This window comes from Mus caroli, chromosome 5, assembly GCF_900094665.2.
Source record: "Mus caroli chromosome 5, CAROLI_EIJ_v1.1, whole genome shotgun sequence".
Lineage (NCBI taxonomy): Eukaryota > Metazoa > Chordata > Mammalia > Rodentia > Muridae > Mus > Mus caroli.
Genome location: NC_034574.1, coordinates 69,841,326 through 69,861,908, shown reverse-complemented (window position 1 = coordinate 69,861,908; position 20,583 = coordinate 69,841,326). Strand labels below are relative to the sequence as shown.

General features: G+C 43.8%; 2 protein-coding genes across 7 annotated transcripts in view; one reads left to right on the top strand and one right to left on the bottom strand.

Annotated features, from left to right (window-relative positions):
- Positions 1-93: 93 nt before the first annotated feature.
- The window catches only part of LOC110293933 (multifunctional protein ADE2), a 29,998-nt gene continuing 9,508 nt past the window's right edge, over positions 94-20,583 (bottom strand). Inside the window, exons 2-11 of one of the 6 annotated variants that reach the window (XM_029477240.1) lie at positions 19,963-20,087; positions 15,380-15,446; positions 10,431-10,628; positions 7,802-7,980; positions 5,762-5,941; positions 5,545-5,658; positions 4,738-4,821; positions 2,627-2,807; positions 658-816; positions 94-389 (exon numbers count right to left, since the gene is read on the bottom strand). In XM_029477240.1, coding sequence (XP_029333100.1) covers positions 223-389; positions 658-816; positions 2,627-2,807; positions 4,738-4,821; positions 5,545-5,658; positions 5,762-5,941; positions 7,802-7,980; positions 10,431-10,628; positions 15,380-15,446; positions 19,963-20,087 — 1,454 coding nt within the window. In that variant the 3' untranslated portion in view covers positions 94-222. Of the gene's footprint in view, positions 390-657; positions 817-2,626; positions 2,808-4,737; positions 4,822-5,544; positions 5,659-5,761; positions 5,942-7,801; positions 7,981-10,430; positions 10,629-15,379; positions 15,447-15,569; positions 15,876-19,962; positions 20,088-20,583 lie in introns of those variants that run through there. The other 5 variants (XM_029477241.1, XM_021161830.2, XM_021161832.2 and 2 more) reach the window with 5 other exon arrangements.
- The window catches only part of Ppat (phosphoribosyl pyrophosphate amidotransferase), a 29,588-nt gene continuing 24,664 nt past the window's right edge, over positions 15,660-20,583 (top strand). The window contains exon 1 of the mRNA XM_021161829.2: positions 15,660-16,279. Within this exon, the coding sequence (XP_021017488.1) occupies positions 16,152-16,279 (128 nt within the window). The 5' untranslated portion in view covers positions 15,660-16,151. The remainder of the gene's footprint in view (positions 16,280-20,583) is intronic.

Genomic DNA, 20,583 nt, shown 5'->3' with positions numbered 1-20,583 from the left:
CCTCAGCCTCTGGAGTGCTAAGGTTACAGGGACATATCACTTTGTAGAGCTAGAAAATATTAGTAATATCCACTGACAATGTGCCAACTCATAAACACTGAATAATATTTGTTTATTAGTAACTGAATTGTTTTCTCTTATGTGAAATCATTTTGCTTGACTTTTTTCTTTAAATCCAAACTAGGACTACGTAACTTTTCTCCTAAAAATTAAATTGCTTCTTTACAAATTGCATTGTCTGACCTTCTTATCAGCCTGCTTTAAGGATATCCACGTGTTTAATATGCTCGCTCGAAGTTTGGCCCACACCAAATGATTGTTTAACCCAAATATCTGAGCAGCAAACTGAGCAGATCCTTCTGGAGAAAGTATAGTTGAACAGCCAATACCTATTGGATCAGAAAAGAAAAAGACAGAAAAATGAATTGGTAGCTTAAAAATTAAAAAAGATGATAATAAACCCAAATCTTATTTCTTAGAGATGCGTACTTAAGCATCTAAGCATAAAATAATTTAAAAACATAAGATCTGATTTAAAATAGTAGGCTGTAGTTAAAATATGTAGTCAAATATTAATAAATGAGGCTGGATAAAGACATTGAGATTGTATCTTGAAATTTTGGGCACACACAGTACTAAAAATTTTCAAGGTCTTACCACTGGGCAGTCGAAGAGATGACCACACATCCTGAGCGCCCCAGTCTGGTGTGATCGGGGGACAGCTGATAACCGGATATGCAGTATTGCCAGACAGCACTGGGCCTAGACCGTTGCTTCTGCCCGCCACAGAGACAAATACAGTAGGTACGCCATCCCCTAAGGAAAGTATAAGATGGTCAGGTCCTTTATAACAATAGCCAGGTACAAAACAGCGCGGGGCAGGTGAGACTGCAGTGGATAAGGGGTGTTTGCTGTCAAACCTGATGACCTGTGTGACCTGTGGAACCCATACGGTAGGAGAGAATCAACTCTTACAATTGGTACATGCATCTGCACACACATACAATAAAAATAAACAAAATAAGCTAGGCAGAACAGGCCTGATCATCTTTGAGATCTGTTGTATAAGAAATGTCATGAGGTCAGTGAGGAAATGGCTGGCTCATAGCTCCCTTCTGCTATTACTGCTTAGATTCAGCAAAAACGAAGAATTTCACCAACTAAACAGCTACCCTCATGTTGAGTTGTCCTTAAGTGGTGCCGGTAGACTCATTTAATAGTAATTAAGAGATTTTGTGGATACTTCCTAAATTATATAGTCTCTAGGAGCTGGGATTTATGCAGTATAGCACCCACAGTTCGAGTACCTAACATGCTTGAGACTACAGGCTCAAACTACAGTATCAAAAACCAACACCAAACATGCATATACACACTTCAATTTTTTTTTTTTTAAGATTTATTTATTTTATATTTAAGTACACTGTAGCTGTCTTCAGATACACCAGAAGAGGGAGTCATATCTCATTACGGATGGTTGTGAGCCACCATGTGGTTGCTGGGATTTGAACTCTGGACCTTCGAAAGAGCAGTCAGGTGCTCTTACCCACTGAGCCTTCTCACCAGCCCCACACTTCAAATTCCATAACAGCTTTGATATACAGAGGGTCTTACTCTGTAGCCCAGGCTCACTTTGAATTTACAATAGTCTTCCTGTTTTACTTTCCCAAACTGTGATACCCACTTCTGGTTCTATGTGGTAGTGGGTATTGAGTCCTGGGTTTCTTACATGCTAAATAAGCATTTTACCAACTGAGTTACACTCTATCTTCAGTCCGCCTAAAATTACATATATTTTTTTTTTACTGGCAAAGAATCCAAACATTCATTAGCTTATTAAAAGGATCTGAAGTTTCGAGAGAATCAAATGTCATTTTTTCTTGTTTAGAACCATTTTGTGTGTGTGTGTGTGAACAAATTCCAGTCATTTAGATCAATGATATCCTATCATTTATTTGATGTGCTATCTACTGAAACTAAAGCTTTCTTATATGCTTCTAAGAAATCTGACCAGGTACTAGAGAGGCTCTGCTGCCTCAGCCTCCTGCAGCTGAGTGAGGGCCCTCTTCTCCCTCCGTCGGAGCACACGAGAAACAATGCTAAGGAGCGCTGCTTGTTAGACAAGGAGACCACCCCTCCTCACAGGTCTAGTCTGTTTTCTAAGGTTTTACATGTATGGGTGCTTTGCCTCCATGCCGTGTCTATGCACATGTGTGCAGTGAACCACAGATGGCTGTATATGTTATATCACTAAGCCATGTTTAAAAAGATTATTTTAAAAGATTATATGTGTGCCCACATGAGTTTATGCATGCAGGTGACCATGAGGCCACAAGATGTCAGATCTCCTGAACCTGCAGCTCCAGGCAGTTGCTGCGATGCCTGGTGTGGCATCCAGCTGAGGCTGCTCTCCAGCTTCTCTATCCCTGCATTTAAGTGTTCTCCTTGTCCCCTCATAGGCTTCTACAGTGTCCCTTCTGAAGGTAAGTGTAAGAAATATATAGCATGACACATAGAAATAAATACGGGGAAAGCTCATTTAAGCATTATTGTTCAAAAATATGTATTTGAAAATCTTTTACCCAAATCAGAACTACCCGAAATTCCCTAGGCATTTAAAGTTTACCTTCATATTCTGCTTTAATCCTCAAAGTCTCATCTGGTCCTTTATGCGCAGATGTTACTCTAAGTTCACACGGAATCCCAAAATTTCCACAAGCCTTCTTAATTTTCTCACAGTGACCAAGGTCAGAGGTGGAACCCATCAGCACTACCACCCTGCACTGACTGTCTGACTTGAGAAGCAACTGGAAAAGAAAAACAGAACGATGAGAGATGGGTGACAGTTTATCTTGTGTGTGTGTGTGTGTGTGTGTGCGAGGGTGTTGAGCCTGGACGCTTTAGCTGAAAATGACCTTCAGTTCCTGATACTCTTGCCTCAAGTACCAGACAAATGGCTTTCCTTTTTCCTTACCTTCTCTTTCCCTTTTTGAAAGTGTCTCCAACAGCCCAGACTGACCTGACAGGCACTCACAGGTAACTGAGGATGGCCTTCAACTTCTGATGCTCCTGATAGCTGGGGTCTCAGGCTTGTGCCACCACACTTTGTTCTATGCAGTTGTGGGCAATCAAACCCAGGGCTGCTTTTTTTTTTTTCCGGTCCTGGAACTCACTCTGTAGACCAGGCTGGCCTTGAACTCAGAAATCCAACTGCCTCTGCCTCCCAAGTGCAGGGACTAAAGGCGTGCGCCACCACGCCCGGCTAAACCCATGTTAGGCAGGCACTTACAAACTGAGCTACACCTCAGCACCTGTATGTTTTTGTTTTGTTTTCTTAGACAGGTCACATTATGTACAGCAGGCTGGCTTCAACCTCAGAGATATGCCTTATCTACCTTCCAAGTGCTAGGATTAAAAGTCTGTGCCATCATGCACAGCTGATATTTTCTTTCTCAACAGACCAAATTAAGCTGTGCAAAACAGATCATTAAAAACAAAATAAAACCACCACCACCACTCACTATGCACAAACCTATAATCCCAACACCAAGGAGGCAGCTCAACCTGGTCTCCATAGTGAGGCCCTGTCTCCAAAAAACCAAGAACATATCCCACCCCCTACCCCCAGCTCTATCTCTAAGCCTTTTAATATTCAGAACAGTAGCAAAGTATACCATGCCAGAGGTTTTCTTCACTTTCTGTTGAATCTTTAAGTCATAAGTCAACCATATTAGGTTATCAACTTGTTAGTTGGCTTTTTGAACACTAAATATAACTAAGTTGGAAATACTTGTCTATGAAATGATTATGATTCATATGAATCATGTTCAACTCTCATGGGTTCAAAGTAGTAATATCCTAGAAATTTAGGTGAAGCACAGAGGTTAGACACAGGATCCCAGGTTTCCCACTAGCACCTGGGAACAGCACGCTTAACTTGGTGGCAGAGAGTTCTGGTCCACCAGTAAGTAGCCTGCTGTGGTCATTCCTTAAGGTGACACTTTTGTTCAAAATCACTGAAAACAGGATGTAAAAAGGCCTCTCTCACTTTATTCTTTTATTTCAGCCAGTTTCACTTAACCAGGTTCCACTCTGGCCTGGAACTTGAAACCCTTCATGGCTTGGCGTCCAGAATAGCTAACATTGTCGCTAAGCTCCATCACAAGTTTTGAAACATTTTTCATTTTTGCTGTGTGTGTACAAATGTGTAGAGGGGACACCCTCAGATGGTCCTCAGCTTTCCTTTCCCTTAAATTCTTTTTCTACTTATTTTCATGAGTGTACATGTGCACAAATGTGGAGGTCAAAGAGCTTTTGTAAACTTGGCCTTTTCCTTTCAGTTTTAAGTATCTGTGTTCTGGGGATTGTACCAAGGTATCAGGATTGTGTAGTAAGTGATTTAAACTCTAAGCCACTCTCGGTTGGCCACATCCATCCATCTTGCTTCCTCCCTTCCTTTCTTTTTGGCTTGGAATTTGCCAAGTTCGTTGACTAACAAGAGCGGGGATCAGGGGATCCTCCTGCCTCGAAAGGCACAACCTTGGGCTCACACACACCCGCCAGTACATCTGGTATTTCCTTTGTTGTTTTTTCATGGGTACTAGAAAATCAAAGCCAGGCCTTCGTTTTTTGTAAGGCAAGGAAACACTTTACCAACCACTGAGCTAACTGCTCAGTCCAATGGTGTCATGAAAGAAAATACATGATGTTATTACAGGTTTGTAGAGAAGGAATTACCTCCACTCGGTCTGCAACCCACTCAAAGTTTTTCTTTACCATCTGGAGTCCTTCTGGAGTTACTTCTTTGAGATCACGGTAAGACTAGAAAATAAAACGGAGTTTAAAAAATTACTTTCTCCTGCTATATTAAAACATGTTTCCTTCAAGTCAAGATCATGACACGTGTGTATAATAAGATGTATATGAAAATGCACCTTGACTTTCAAATGCTTTTGCAATGGGGAAAGTTCAATAGCAAAGTAAGTTTCATTTAAGGTCAAATGCTTTACTAGCAAAGTAACTGACTTAAGAATTACCATGTATACACACAGACAGGATTCTCCCTTGATTCTGTTAGAACTAAAGCCCCTTGTGGCCTCAGCCTTGACGTTGTGAGGCTCCAACATCAGATAAACACGGCCACTTGTTCTTTTGCTGTTCCAGAATCCCAAGATGATAAACACAAAGGAGATTTTCCTTCACTTCTACTTTTTTGGTACTGAAGGATGAATCCAGAGCCTTGTATGTGATAAAGAAGTGCTTGCCATTGAAAGTAATTTGTTTTTTTCAAAAAAGCCTTATTTTTGCATGTATGCTGTAGCTGTCTTCAGACACATCAGAAGAAGGCATTACAGATGGTTGTGAGCCACCTTGTGTTTGCTGGGAATTGAACTCAGGACCTCTGGAAGAGCAAGCAGTCAGTGTTCTTAACAGCTGAGCCATCTCTGCAGCCCAAGAAATGACTTTTAAAACTATCAATTAAGACTACTGTCCTTCCTCCTTCACCTCTATCACAGCTTGATAAATAAGCCGAACACCACATACCTGTTTGTCCTTCTGCTGGCTCCGATCGCCCGATGGCCATAGTCTCCAGGAATCATTATCAATGACATCAGCAAGAACAATCTCTTTGGTGGTTACATCAACGCCAAATTCAATCTAGAAGCAGCACATTGCCAAGGAAACGATTTGAAAATGACACAGTACTAAAGACATTTCTTAGTTACAATGTTCACTTTTATGTCACCTATTTTATGAATACCTTCATATCAACCAGCGTACAATCCTGGGGCAGCCAGGATTTCTCCAGAATTTCAAAAATAGCTTGTGTGGCATGACTCATGATGTCCACTTCAGTCTGCCCTATAACTAGGCCAGCAAAACAAAATTTTGCAGCAATGAGTTGCTCCTCCGACCACTGCGGATCATTATTGGCATCGTCCTAAGAATAAAGCACAGCAGTACAGTTCATTGCAAGCTGGCAACTTTCAACTTGCCAGAAAAAAAAAAAAAAAGTTCTTTCCTTTAAATACATATTCCTAAGAATTGCTATTTTAAATCTAATTTTCTCCCAGAATATTCTATGATTCAAGTAATTATTAATTAAAGTCTACTTTAAAATTGTATTTTTTATGTGTCTGTGTGTATATGTTGTGCTACACGTGTGGAGAGGAGACCAAGTTCTGGCTCTGGAAGAGTAGCAAGTGCTGCACTACCACTCCATACCACTCTATACCTCCATACCACTCCATACCACTTCGTACCACTCCATACCACTCCGTACCACTCCATACCTCCATACCACTCCGTACCTCCATACCACTCCGTACCACTCCATACCACTCCAGCCCCAATTTGACTACTCAAAAAAACCCAAAACCCTTATTACTTTTTTTTTGTCTTTTTAGGTCTATGTGTGTTTTGTCTGCACATATCCCATCTATACTCCATGTGCGCGCCTGTTGCCTGTGGACGCAGGAAGACTGTAGTGCACATCTGGAACTACTAGAGCAGCTGTGTTTGTGAACAGTCATGCGGTGCTAGGGCTCCTTGAACCTTGAACAAGTGCTCTTGCATGACGAGCCATCTCTCCAACCTCTACTGTTTACTTTTAATTATTCTTAGGTATTAGATGAGTCACTGATTCTAGGTAATGAAATAATTCATTCAAATCTGTCCTCTCCCTGCAAAGCCGTTTCTTATGTGCCTGAATGTCTTCCTACATGCATGTGTGTCACATGCATACAGTTTGAAAACAATGTCAATAGTGTATTTGTAATCAGGTAGCTGTATAACTTGTTATATATTATAATTAAATTTACAAAAATCCCAGCACTTGGGAAGCAGAGGCAGGCAGATCTGAGTTTGAGGGTAACCTGGTCTACAAAGCAAGTTCCAGGACAGCCAGCGCTACAGAGAAACCCTGTCTCCAAAAACAAAACAAAACCAAAACACAACAACAAACAAAACCATAAACTCCTGCAAACTCAAAATCACTTCCTTTTCATATCCAAAAATTTCAAATGTAAAAAACAAACAAACCGCCGGGCGTGGTGGCACACGCCTTTAATCCCAGCACTCGGGAGGCAGAGGCAGGCGGATTTCTGAGTTCGAGGCCAGCCTGGTCTACANAGTGAGTTCCAGGACAGCCAGGGCTACACAGAGAAACCCTGTCTCAAAAAACCAAAAAAAAAAAAAAAACCAAAAAAAAAAAAAAAAAAAAAAAAAAAAAAAAAAAAAAAACCAAACAAACCAATAACCTTTCTGAACAGGGTCTTATTCCATAGCTTAGGCTGGCCTTGAAATAGCAATTCTTCTATACCGTTCTTTCCTTTAAATTTTATTTGTAAGTAAGTATGGGTGTTTGGCCTGCATGTATGACTGCATCTGTTGGCCTGAAGAGACTGTCAGATTCTTGGAGTTACACAGGCATGAGCCACCAGCGAGCGCTCGCTAGGATCAAACTGAACCTCCTGAAGAGCAGCCAGTACTCTCCACTGCTGAGCCACCTGCAGCCCTGCCCTCATTACTTAAGCAATAGGCAGGAATGTGGGTATGGACCGCCAGGCAATGTGCAAGGCAATCTTTTTAATACGTTAACTGCTTGGTTTCTGCTCACTGAAACTTATTATGTTAGTCCATCATATCAAAAAAGACTCCCCCCTCCCCCTGCCAAACCTGATTTATCACTGCTTACATAATTCTACATTATCAACATAAATTTCTAGTAGGTCGCATATAGTTTCAGGCGTCTCCATGTTTATCATTTAGAGTGTAGTTTTAAGTCACAGAAAGCAATTACCTTGAAGAACATCTCCACTTTGGGTGGATAGAACTTGTACCCCTCCTGTACACCAGGGTTCCTTTTGAGGAAAGATCCAGTTGCTATTCTTCGGCACACCCACTCAATGGGGATCATTTCACACTGGGGTGCAATGAAGGCAGTCTCCCCACATTTCTTGGTGAAAGCAGTTTTTATACCTACAAGTTGACGATAAAAGGGGCGAAAGCAATGAATTTTTCTTTTAAGGAAGGTAGATAAACTCTAAAACCCAAAGTTTTCATCCTTTCATATTTTTCTTTCAATATCTTATGACATGGATGTATGTGGTTGTGCATTTCTACCCGTGAGTGTCAAAGGATCATGTACGTGGCTACGTGTGTGCATGCGTGCATGTCAAACACCAGTCCTCCTCCCTTTACAGAGTCTCTGGGGCTGAACTCAGAAAGTTAGTCTTGCATGGCAAGTGCTTTACCTCCTCAGCCAACTCAAAACATCTATCAAAAATAAATGCCGCCATGGGATTCAAGATGGCTCACAGGTTAAGAGTGCTTACTGCTGCGGGCGTGGTGGTGCACACCTTTAATCCCAGCTCTTGGGAGGCAGAGGCAGGTGGATCTCTAGTTGGAGGCCAGCCTGGTCTACAGAGTGAGTTCCAGGACAGCCAGGGCTACACAGAGAAACCCTGTCTCAAACCCCCCCCCCAAAAAGAGTGCTCACTACTACCCCAAAGGAGCAGAGTTTGGGTTCCATCACCAGTGACAGGAGGCACACAACCCACACAGGCCTAGCACCTGCACTCAAATGCACACACCCATACTATTATTATAAGATTAACAAAGTTAAGATTTTTTCCTATAGACTGGAATCAGTGTTTTACACTCCAGCCATTCATTCAGATTCAGTGCCCCCCCCCCCGACAACTTATCTAGATTGGTAGAAGGTCATCCAAGTGGCACTAAATTACCTCTAAAGATAACCTGACTACAGAATTCTCATGCTCTACAGTTCAGCATCATAGTAATTCTTATAGATTGATCAACTTATCAATCAGAACAGTCCTAAATTCTGCAGATACTTTTTCTTTAACTGCTTAAATCATCCCTGGAAAAGCCTCGCTCGGGGGTATCTGGAACTGCAGCTACTCTAGCCAACACCAAGGCAAGCACATGCTCTTACTTCCCTGCCACTGGAACCAGAGTTTCATGTGGTGACCTGGAAACTAACAACTTCTAGTCCTCCTCCAGGCCTGGAAGCAGTCAAGATCTTTGCAGAGAAGCTGCGTGGGGTTCCCAGCATTTGCACAGCTGTTTACCAGCAGCTGTGTGTAACTCTAGCTCCATGGGACACAAAAAAACAAAGCCTCATGATCCAAGGAGGAGAAGCACCCTAACTGCCCTCCTTCCACGTAAACATTCCATAGGTAAGCTCCAGTGTTAGTTCCACCTTTTACTTCCTTCAGTTTTTCACAAGGTCTTCCACTTAGAACAGGACAGGAAGGCACAGCTGCTATCTTCAAATATTTCTCAGGGTTTACAAGCAAAAGCAGGACTTACAATTCTGTACTGTCCTCCATAGGCAGAACAAAGCACAACTGTGCAGCATTCCAGGGAGTGAATTCAGGTTATTATTTGGGGCTGCTAATACCAGAAAGGTTTCTTTTTAAACCCCGGGAGGCTAAAGATGGCCTTGTTGTAGAGGGAAGTTCCACTGGTGATTCATGTGACTGATAAAGAGTGTAGGAAACTAAGTTTCTTTCTCTTGAATGTTTTCGCCGTGGGAGACAGTAGTCTGAATGCTTGGTCCCACTTGGTATAAAGCTTTGGAGGTGTGGCCTTGCTGGAGGAAGTTGGTTACTGGGGCAGGTTTGAATATTTCTCAGTGTGATGGTTTGTATATACTTGGTCCAGGGAGTGGCACTATTTGAAGGTGTAGCCTTGGGTTGGCATAGGTGTCACCGTGGGTGTGGGCCTAAATACCATTGTCTTAACTACCTTCAGATCTAGAGGTGAAACTGTCAGCTCCTCCAGCCATGTCTGCCTGGATGCTGCCATTCTCCTGCCTTGATGATAATGGACTGAACCTCTGAACCTGGATGCCGGCCCCAAATAAATGTCATCCTTATAGAAGTGTCTGTTCACAGCAGTAAAACCCTAACTTCTATACCCAGTTAGGTTTCTTTGCCTCTTTGCAGTGTAAGCTCTCAGCTATTCTCCAGTGTCGTGCCTGTCTGCTGCCTGCTTCTGCCATGATGGTTATGAACTCCCTGGAACTGCAAGCCCCAAATTAAATAGCAAAGTAACTAAAATGATGGGCCACATTGAAGACTGAACCTCAGGTTTTATGTAGGCCACGTAAGTACTTTATCACTGGGCTATCCTTAGCTTAAGGGTCTTTGGATTTTGGAAAGCATTACTTTCAAACCAGGAAGCTGTTAGAGTGAACCTTAAAAGCTCCTCTCTTCATTTTATTATATGGAAATTAGCCTGTGAGACATTCCCTATAGGTTAAGTCAAACACAGCCATCTCTCTCCCAGAGTCAGTTACCTGCTTTAGATGTAGTAACACATTAGATGTATACTGTATTCTTGATCGAAACAACTTCTCCCCTGGAAAATGACCCCTGTGAAGGGCAAAGGGAAGCACTCACCAGCTTCCTGTAACAACTGAAATATGCAGCTGGTGATCTTGTTGGAGATGGCGGCTTTGCCTTCCAGGTGGTTCTTCCTAGCTGCATTCCCTGCTGTGATCTGGTCCTTGGACTGCAGGAGGACTCTGCCTGGGGTGTCTAACAATTCATACACTTCTTTTGTTTTACCCTCGTAGAGCTTCTTCCCGACGTTCACTACTGTGGGAATAAAACATAATTGTAGCAGATTCTAAGATTTCCTCAATCGTAATGAATCCATTGCAATGTTGAACCACTCCATAGTGATTAGTGTCAATAAAAAATAATGAAACCACTTACACAGAACCTTGTGCTCTCATATAATTGTGTGCTAGTTTAATTAGAACTACAAAGATTAGAAAAGTCAGGCTCACAAACGTTGAGGTCACACATATAGCAAATGCACAGCTGGGGTGGTGGTGGTGCATGCCTTTAATCCCTTTAATCCCAGCGCTTGGGAGGCAGAGGCAGGCGGATTTCTGAGTTGGAGGCCAGCCTGGTCTACAGAGTGAGTTCCAGGACAGCCAGGGCTACACAGAGAAACCCTGTCTTGAGGGGGGAAAAAAAAAAGGAATAAAACACAGATCATCTGAGATCAACACCCCCTGTCTCTATCAGCTTGTCTTTGAACTGAAACAACTAAAACTATTGTAGCCATACTAGAATTTCTGTGCACACACTTGCAATAGATTCTTTACACTAACAGGAGGAAAATGCTTTATTTTCCCCAACTTTTCATTGCAGGCTAAATGAGAAAATTCAGAACAGTTTCTTCATTTCAAATTAATGTATAAGAGGTTCCTCTGTTCATCAAAAAAAAATAAAAAAATAAATAAATCAAGTAAGTAGTGGAGGCAAGGAATGGGGGCATAGCTCAGTGGAGTTTGCCCAACATGTAAAAGGTCTAGTCGAAAGTCTAGCACCAAAGGAAAGACAAACAAATCCCAAACCCAAAGAAAATGTTAGGATGTCCAGTTCAGAAGCTAGTTCCACACCCACTAGGCATGGAGACAACTACAGGCCCTCCTTTATTTACACTTCCATTAACTCAACTGGGCTATTTCTCCATCCTCTGCCATCGGTACCCTCTTTATTGAGGACGGAGGAAAGTACAGGAAATGTGCACAAAGGCACATTTTCTTTCCCGAGACAGGGCCTCATTCCATAACCCTGGCTAGCCCGGAATGCCCTTCCCAGACAAGACTAACCTCAAACTCAGAGACTCATCTGCTTCACTGTGATCAAAGGTGTGCACCACCAGACCAGGCAAAACCATCTAATTTTAAGTTACTCACAAGACCTAAGGAATGCTAGAGTCGCTGTAGTGGTGGCACACACCTTTAATCCCAGCACCTGGGAGGTGGAGGCAGAGGCAGATGGATTTCTGAGTTCGAGGCCAGCATGGTCTACAGAGTGAGTTCCAGGACAGCCAGGGCTACACAGAGGAAACCCTCTCTCAAACACCCGCCCCCCAAAAGGAATACTAGAGTCACTAGAGTCTACATTAGAATGAATTAGCTGAAAAAGCAACCAAGGTTTAAAGGTATTGGGATAGCTTCTCGTGTTCTCATCTGTAAAAACTCATTTTACTTCTCTGTGAGTAAACGTCTCCAGGCTTTTGCCTGTCTGCTAATCGTGGTCTAGGCCTGGAAGCTTCTAGCCTCTTGTACAATCTAATCATGGCCTAGAATGTTTTCAGCCTCTGAGACTTACTGCTGAATAAGCTCACCTTTTCTATTTCTTTCTGAGCTCTGGCTGGATGGTTCAACTCAGCTGCTCTGGCTCCAACTCATCTCTAGGCTGTGATGCAATCTGGCTTTTCTTTCCTCTCCCAAATTGCTCTACTTGACATCAAACCTACTCTAGCAATCTGTTCTAATCTTCTGCTTTCTACTCATTCTTTGGCCTGTTCCGTTCTGCCTTCACCTTTGTCTAGCTTTGTCTCTTTTCCACCTGTCACAGTACAACTGTGCCAGTGAAACTGCCTCCTTTTCTCTGCACGTCACCATAAGCAGCTTCCTTTTTTTCTCTCTTGTGAGAGTTATTTTGTCAAATCTTTCTGATTCATCAGATTGCCTGCCACTCAAATTAGACATCACTTTCAAACACGGCTGCTTCCTTCTACAAACTAACTTTACTGCTGTCAAAGTTGGAATTAAAGATATGTGCCACGGGCTGAGCTACATCACAACTAGAAACAGCACTCTTGAGTCAGTAACACATCCTTGGGGTTCCCAGTGTGGTCAGGTATCTTGCGACACTCATCCTCAGTACTGTTCCAATGTGTCTGTGTGCCAGGGCCTGTGCGCAGAACAGCAAATGCAATCTAGTTTCTGCTCCCAGGGGACCTGAATCTCAAAGGAAGCTGGCAATCGATTAAGACACTATAATAAAATACAAGGTAGAGACTATTCACAGCAGGCCCACCCTACAGAGAAGTCTAGAATGAAGTAAAAGCTGAATAGATGTGAAAAAAGATCAGAATTTAACAAGGGGTAATTGAAAGAGGCAAGACTAAGCAGCCAAGTCATGGTCAGCATGGCTAAGCACTTAGTGTTCCAGGACCATGTAGCTTGGTAGTGATTAAGACGCAACCAAGTAGATAGGCAAAAACAAAACCCCAAACTTAAAGAAGAGCAGATCAGGTCACACCACCAGCTGGCACAGGAAGCAGTTAAGTGTCCAAGAAGAAAAAAAAAAATCAATGGCCTATCACTGGTGCAGTGTACGGATAAATGGATGCAGGAGGCCAATTCCTTTCTTGGATCAAATTTTAGTTGGCCACAACTAAGTGAGATGACCTTTGGAGTGGACCAAACTTCATTTCTGGAACATCAGCTTTACAGCCTGTTACCTACAAAATACTGACTCCTCGCCCCAAACTACCCAGAGATAGTTTTCTTCTCATCAGAAATCCTAATTTTTGGTAATATTAACTATACTGCTGTGAGTGATTTGTTATGAAGCTTTCTTGTTTAAAACCATAAAAAAGGGCATCTTGTAAAAACTAAATACACTGGGGCTGGAGAGATGGCTCAGCAGTTAAGAGCACTGACTACTCCTCCAGAGGTTCCGAGTTCAAATCCCAGCAACCACATGGTGGCTCACAACCATCTGTAATGAGATCTGATGCCCTCTTCTGGTGTGTCTGAAGACAGCTACAGTTTACTGATATTTATATATATAAATATATATTAAATAAACCTTTAAAGAAAAAACAACCTGCTGGGCGTAGTGGCCCATACCTTTAATCCCAGCACTCAGGAGGCAGAGGCAGGTGGATTTCTGAGTTCGAGGCCAGCCTGGTCTACAAAGTGAGTTCCAGGACAGCCAGGGCTATACAGAGAAACCCTGTCTCGAAACAAACAAACAAACAAACAACAACAAAAACAACCCTAAATACACTATTCCAACCTACTTGCCTTTGGGTATCTAAGATTACAATTCTAATTAGCACTAAATAAATGTAATGTTTTTCCCTCAACTACGCTAAATTTGATTCTGGGTTGGCATTGGTGATAAATAACTTGTCTGACATTTCCACTATAGTTCAGTGAGGTAAAAGATGAATATTCTTCTATCTTCCTAACTTAACGTTTAGAAGAATTAACAAAGTTTAAAAAGCCCCTCATGGTTTAACTCCAGTTTTGAGCTGTAAATTTCCTTTCTGGAACTCTAATTTCCTTAATGTTTGTGTCCTCTTGAAAATCTCTATACTCAGCCTGACCCACTGTTGCCTTCCATCTAGTTCATTACTAACTCATTAGCTATGTAGATTTAACCCAAGAACCATGGGGCTGCTAAATACTAAAGAGCAACAGACAGACACAAGATACTGATTTAATATGGAAGACACGAGTTTTAGTCAAGACTTGATCCAAATTCAGTTCAAAGCACTTACATTGGGAGGCTCACGTGTACTCCTGCTTCAAGACAGGCCCTGGCTTCTGTGTATCCGTACTCAAGTGCACACAACCACAGATACAAAACCAACAAAGTAAAATAGAAGCCAGAGATTGCTCAGCAATTAAGAACACTCAGCTGTTTTACAGAGGACCCTGGTCCAGTTCCCAGGATCTACAGGGTAGTTTACAGCCATTCGAAATTAAACTATAGATATGAACACCTTCTTCGGACCTGTGTCAGCACAGGGCTGACAGATGTGGGGAAGAGGTTAGATTCTAAGATTTTTACAAGTTTAGAAGTACTGGCACAGTGGGTGATCTCAGAAAGTCTGGCCCTAATTCCCAATTTTATGGAGCTTTTCTACCTATAAACTTCAGGGTGGTTTTCATAGGTGGGAAAGAATGTGTTCGAGTTCGAACACGATCTGCTTCCTTATTAATCTAGAAACTTGTGTTGTTCCAAGACAGTGTTTTGCTAGTGGATAAAGTAACTTTGCACTCTCCACACCTATGGTGTGTTACTAGCCCACGCCCACAATCCCAAATTCCAGGGATTGCAAAGCAGCACCAGATCAAAAAATTTTGGACCTGTTTTCACAGTTTAAACTACGAAACTTGCAGCAAAGGGGATTATTGGCATATTAACTTTACCAGAATAAACAAAAACCCTGATAGATTTTTCTTGGTTGTTTATCTGCTTATTACAAGGCTTCTAGGCACTTGGTTAGTTTCTGGCCATTTCTCCTTCATGGTACTTTCCAACTCTGCTACTTTCCTTCCCGTCCCGGGGCCTTTTTAGGGGTATTTAGGTAGGCTCTGGGTGCTTAAGAGTTTAACGCACGTCTCCCAGCGCCTGGACCACGTGTGCAGGCTCCGGGCCCCAGGCGCCGTCTTGGGGAAGCCGATCGGGCACTTTGTCAGAAGGGCTGCAATCCGACCCCGGGGCCTCACGCGTCTGCGTCAAGCCTGCTAGCTCTCTGACGGAGGGCTGGGGGACCCTAGCGGGTCTGAAAGCAAGTTACTCACCTACGGCTGTCGCCATTATCCGAGGTGAACTAGAGGAGCAGACCGCGCGGGAAAAAAGGGCAGCGCTCTGGAAAACAAGAGCGATCACACGATCAGAGGGCGGGAAAGGGAGGTGCAAGCTCAAGGACACGCCCTAGCGCAGCGGCTACTAAAACTCCAGCCCCGCAGCCCACCGGCGAACCCGAAGTACCGGGCTGGCTGTGCTTGGGGCTGGAGTCGTGTCCCCAGGCTTCCCGCCGCGCAGGCGCGCTGACGCGACCCCGCTTCCGGGAGGCCCCTCCCCGCAGGCAGCCAAAAGTGGCGCGCATGCTGCAAGGCCCCCGCTGGCCGGAGAGGTTTCTGGGTTGGAGCGGACCAAGTCCTGACGGCTGGGGGACGGCGTGAGACCAAGGGGCACGCACGGCTCAGGTTTTCTGAGGGACCCTCGCGATCAGCTGCGCCACTCTCATCACCTACTCCTTGGGCACGGGAAAATAACGGAGCCTCCCACGTGCAGGGAAAGCAGCGATCCTGACCTCGGCCTCCTCCCCACCTCCTTGACTCCGTAGCTCCGCCCCTCTCTTCGCCCTAGTTGATTGGCGGAGAGCGGGAGGCAGACCTGGCCACGCCCCTTTATGAAGCGCGCCGCCGCAGTAGCGAGAACCTTGCCCGCCGGGGAAGGAGGCAGTCAGTAGCGCGAGCCTCTTGAGGCGTTCGATAGCGGAGCGGACAGCTGGTTGGTGCTTGGACCACGCCGCTGCAGCAGGTCCCTCCACGTGCTTTCCGAGGCGCCATGGAGCTGGAGGAGTTGGGGATCCGCGAGGAGTGTGGTGTGTTTGGATGCATCGCTTCTGGAGACTGGCCCACGCAGCTAGATGTGCCGCATGTGATCACTCTGGGACTCGTGGGGCTACAGCACCGGTAAGCAACAGGATGGAGGGGTGGGGGTGGAGTGGCAAGTATTTGCACAGTTCCACGAGCCGCTTCCCAGCTCTGTGCTACGGGGAACGCAAGACTAGGAGGGTGGATCAGGACTGGGAAGGGGGATCAGGGCTAGGAGGGTGAATCTCGAGAATCAGGACAAGTACCAACTCAGGATATTGATCAAGTGGGGGGTGGGGTACACTTTGCCTGCATAGACATTAACTTAGGCTGTCGCGTTGCTCCCGAATGCTCTTTACAGGTTAGCTCCCAAGAATGTGCATCTCTTGCCGCGGGTTAGTTACGCTGGAGTTTGCTTACACTAGCCAGGTTGGGAAGGGACCGTTCAGCTCTCCTTGAAACTAGAATTGTTCTAGAGATAAGCTTCTGTAGGGTGGTGGTGCTGAAGGTCCTGAAACACTTGAAGGTTTTTTTTGTTTGTTGTTTTGCACGGGGCCTCCAGCTTGCAAGAGCTTTGTTTGCAAGGGCAGAGCTACTGAGCAGATTGTCAGCCTGAAAGCAGTTAGAGGTTTGGAGATCGTGAGTTTAAAAGTAGGTATAGCTATGAGAAATTGGGAGATGCCTTTGGGGTAAACAAAGCACAAAAGACCTTTGCCTCCATAATTTCTTGACTTCACTGACAGTGTAAATCTGTTTATGGAAATAATACAAACTAGGGTTTTGTCTCTCTTCAAAAACTATTATATCACGGAGTTTTACAATACAGTAGCAACAATGTCTAGACCAGAGCTGGGCAGAAACCCTTTTTATCAATGTGGGTGCTACATGCATCACTAATTTATCCTTCCCTTATCAAACTTAGCCTAGAAGTTGTCCTTTTGCAGAGTCTCATTTCACATTCTGCATACTCTGCATACATTTATTTTTAAAAAAGCATCTGTGGCCACCCTGTGGTGGCACACGCCTTTAATCCCAGCAATTGGAAGGCAGAGGCAGGCGGATTTCTGAGTTACAAGGCCAACCAGGTCTACAGAGTGAGTTACAGGACAGCCCGGGCTATACAGAGAAACCCTATCTTGAAACACCCCACCACCACCACCCCCCCAAAAAAGTTGTTTTGAGAATGTGTGTATGTATATGGTGTAGGGGACTACATGTTTTGTGTTTGTTTCTTTTTTTAATTAGTTATAACTTGCTGGGTGCAGTGACTAGCTCAAAGCACTGGAGAGGTCTGCAGAGGCAAACTGATCTGGAACTTTTGAGACTACATAGCAAATCCCAGGCCTGCCATAGCTGCAATGAGGCCCTGTCTCAATAAACAAACAAACTACAACTTATTCTTAGTGACTTGTCACTATGTTATTATGTTTCCTATACTTGCTTTTTTGTTTTGTTTTGTTTTGTTGAGACAGTTTCTCTGTAACTGGCTGTCCTGGAAATGAGTTGGCCTTGAACTCAGAAATCTGCCTGCCTCTGCCTCCCCACTGCTGGGATTAAAGGCGTGTGCCACCACTGCCCAACCCTATACTTGCTTTTATATGAGAAAGCTATAAGATTAGATAGGGTAAAGACAATAAAGATAAGATGTGTTAGTGCTATCAACGGATTGTATTTTATTGTAGAGCCCATAATCTCAGCCCTGGCAAACATAGCAAGACTAGTCTACCAAAAGAGATTGACTTTATTAGGATAACTATTTAACTAAACCAAGCAAGCATTTGGTAGGAGACTAGTGTTGAAAATATGACTGTGGGTTGTTTTGCTTTTTTCCTTTTTCTCTTTTTTATTGCTTTTGTTTTGTTTATTGAGACAGAGTTTCTCTGTGTAGCCCTAGCTGTCCTACAACTCACTCTGTAGATCAGGCTGGCCCTGAACTCAGAAATCCTCCTGCCTCCCAGGTGCTGGGATTAAAGGCGTGTGCCACCCCTGCCAGGATTGTTTTTTTCTTTTGAATAGCAGTGATAAGCTAGTTTCTTGGGAACAAACATACTACCTAGCAACATAAGAATGTCATTAAGATTTACTTAGGTCTCAGTACAAATCTAGGCAAGGCAAGATTTTAAATTAGAAAAACTTCTTAGCCGGGCGTGGTGGCGCACGCCTTTAATCCCAGCACTCGGGAGGCAGAGGCAGGTGGATTTCTGAGTTCGAAGCCAGCCTGGTCTACAGAGTGAGTTCCAGGACAGCCAGGACTATACAGAGAAACCCGGTCTCGAAAAACCAAAAAAAAGAAAAAAAAGAAAAACTTCTTTATCATTCAGTAGAATTAATTTTAATTGGGAAACCAGTAGAACACCATGCCATGATGCTTAGGGAATATAATAATTGCCTGTTACCCTAAAACAGTAGATCAGGGTCAAAGAGGAGTAAGAGCACATTTTGAGGGGTGATGTGCTCAGGGTGGCAAGGGGGCCTCACATGGAGTAAGCACACACTGTCTACCAAGTAACACACCCAAGAACTAATGAACTAATGAGTGTATACTGCACTGATGAATGTAAACATGGGAATATTAAAACCTGAAACCTAGAGAGGTGATCATAGGTGAGTATATAGTAGCATTATAGACACTATTTCTTCAAAAGAGGTATGCTAGAGTTGGGTGGGGGTGGCGGGCACATTCCTTTAATCCAAGCACCCAGGAGGCAGAAGCAGGAGAATCTCTGAGTTCCAGAACAGCCAGGAATACACAGAGGAAAAACCAATCTGGAGAAACCAATACAGAGAGGTGTGGCTTATTGTAGAAGCCTCCATTTTTCACATCTCACATGAAGATGCACTCATATAAGTGTCATAAAAATCACCAGATACTGTTTGGGCTTGGAGACATCATGTCTAGTCATTTGCAGAGTTCTGAACAAAGTAGACTTCTCCAATCGCTCACTTTGATCTTTAAATCACCATCACATCTTATGGAGCATAGAGCAGTTTGGACCTATTTATTTTAAATTCCTCTCTAAAAAGGAATTTCTAGACACATCCCATGAATCAGCCCCCTGAAGGTTCTTTGTGTAGTGTGGATATGGCTTATTCTCCAAAGGTGGGCATGGGGGCAGTGTTACTCAGTGTGGCAATACTCTAGTGGTATCTTCAGAGATGGAGTTTACAGGAAGCTGAGCGGTTGGGCATTGTGGAGTAACAGTGGTCTCACTAAGTTAGCTCTCGGATAGCAAGCTGCTATAAAAGGGTGAGCCTGACCCTGGAATTCTAGCTATGCTCGCTCTCTCCCTCCCTCACCATTACACTTGACCTTTACGGTGAGGCCACACACACTGAGCTTCTCGCCAGAAGCTGGACTGAAGGGACTTCCCCAAACATGAACTTTCAGCCTCCCAGACTGACCAAAATAACCTTTTAAAAGAGAAAAGGTACATAGGCTGGGCATGGTGATGATGCACACCACTAACCCAGCGCTCGGGAGGCAGAGGCAGGTGAATGTCTTGAATGGAGGTCCATTTGGTCTGCAGGCCGAGTTCCAGGCCAGCCAGCCAGCCACAAAAACGCTGTCTCAAACAGAAAGAAAACCAAAACCAAAGAAAGTACAAAGCTTCTAGCTTTCCTGTATTTTGTTACAGTAAAGGAAAGGAGACGATTGATACTTTGTTAATTAGGAAATGAGCATGTCCTCGTCAGTGAGTGGTCCCGTTCTCAGAACGGGAAATTAAAACCAATGGCTAATAATACTACATATTTTTATACTTCTCAACATGTGTGAAACTTACCTGGTGGAGGTGAGGGTCCTGATGGAAGAAACATCCTGTAGAACCTTCCAGTTCTGTTAAGCTTTGAGGAAACCAGTTTGCAGTGGTCTCAGGAGATGTTTTCTTGACAGGTGTAGACATTGTTTCTGTAAAGAAACACCACCAGGAAAGCACTCAGTAGGGAGGGGTGTGCCCAGACAGCCTCCAAGGCAAGCATCCAAGGCCTCTTCCTGAAGTGTGTTGAGGAACACAGTGCAGTAGGAGGTTGAACTTTTGGGGTGCCAAGATTAAGGCTGTTGGTGTTAACAAGGCCGCTAAAACACCAGCTTAGTCTTGGCAGCCCTCGTAAACGTCTGGATCTGTTTTGTTATCTTTTAGGCTACAGGTAAGTACTTTTGTGTACTGAGCCAGTAGCAATCTCTTTGCATGACTTTCACTGGAGGTTAAAGGTGGGCCAACTCGTCTGACTACATTTTATAAATTAAAAAGATGGTACTACAAGATTTTCACCTTACTTGAATTACAAGAGTTGGGGTCTGAGTTGAGTTTCCTCTACCCTCCAGTGCTGTTACAGGTCACCTAAGCACAGGGATATGTATTACAAGAAATGCATCATTAGGCCATTTTGTTGCTATGCATGCA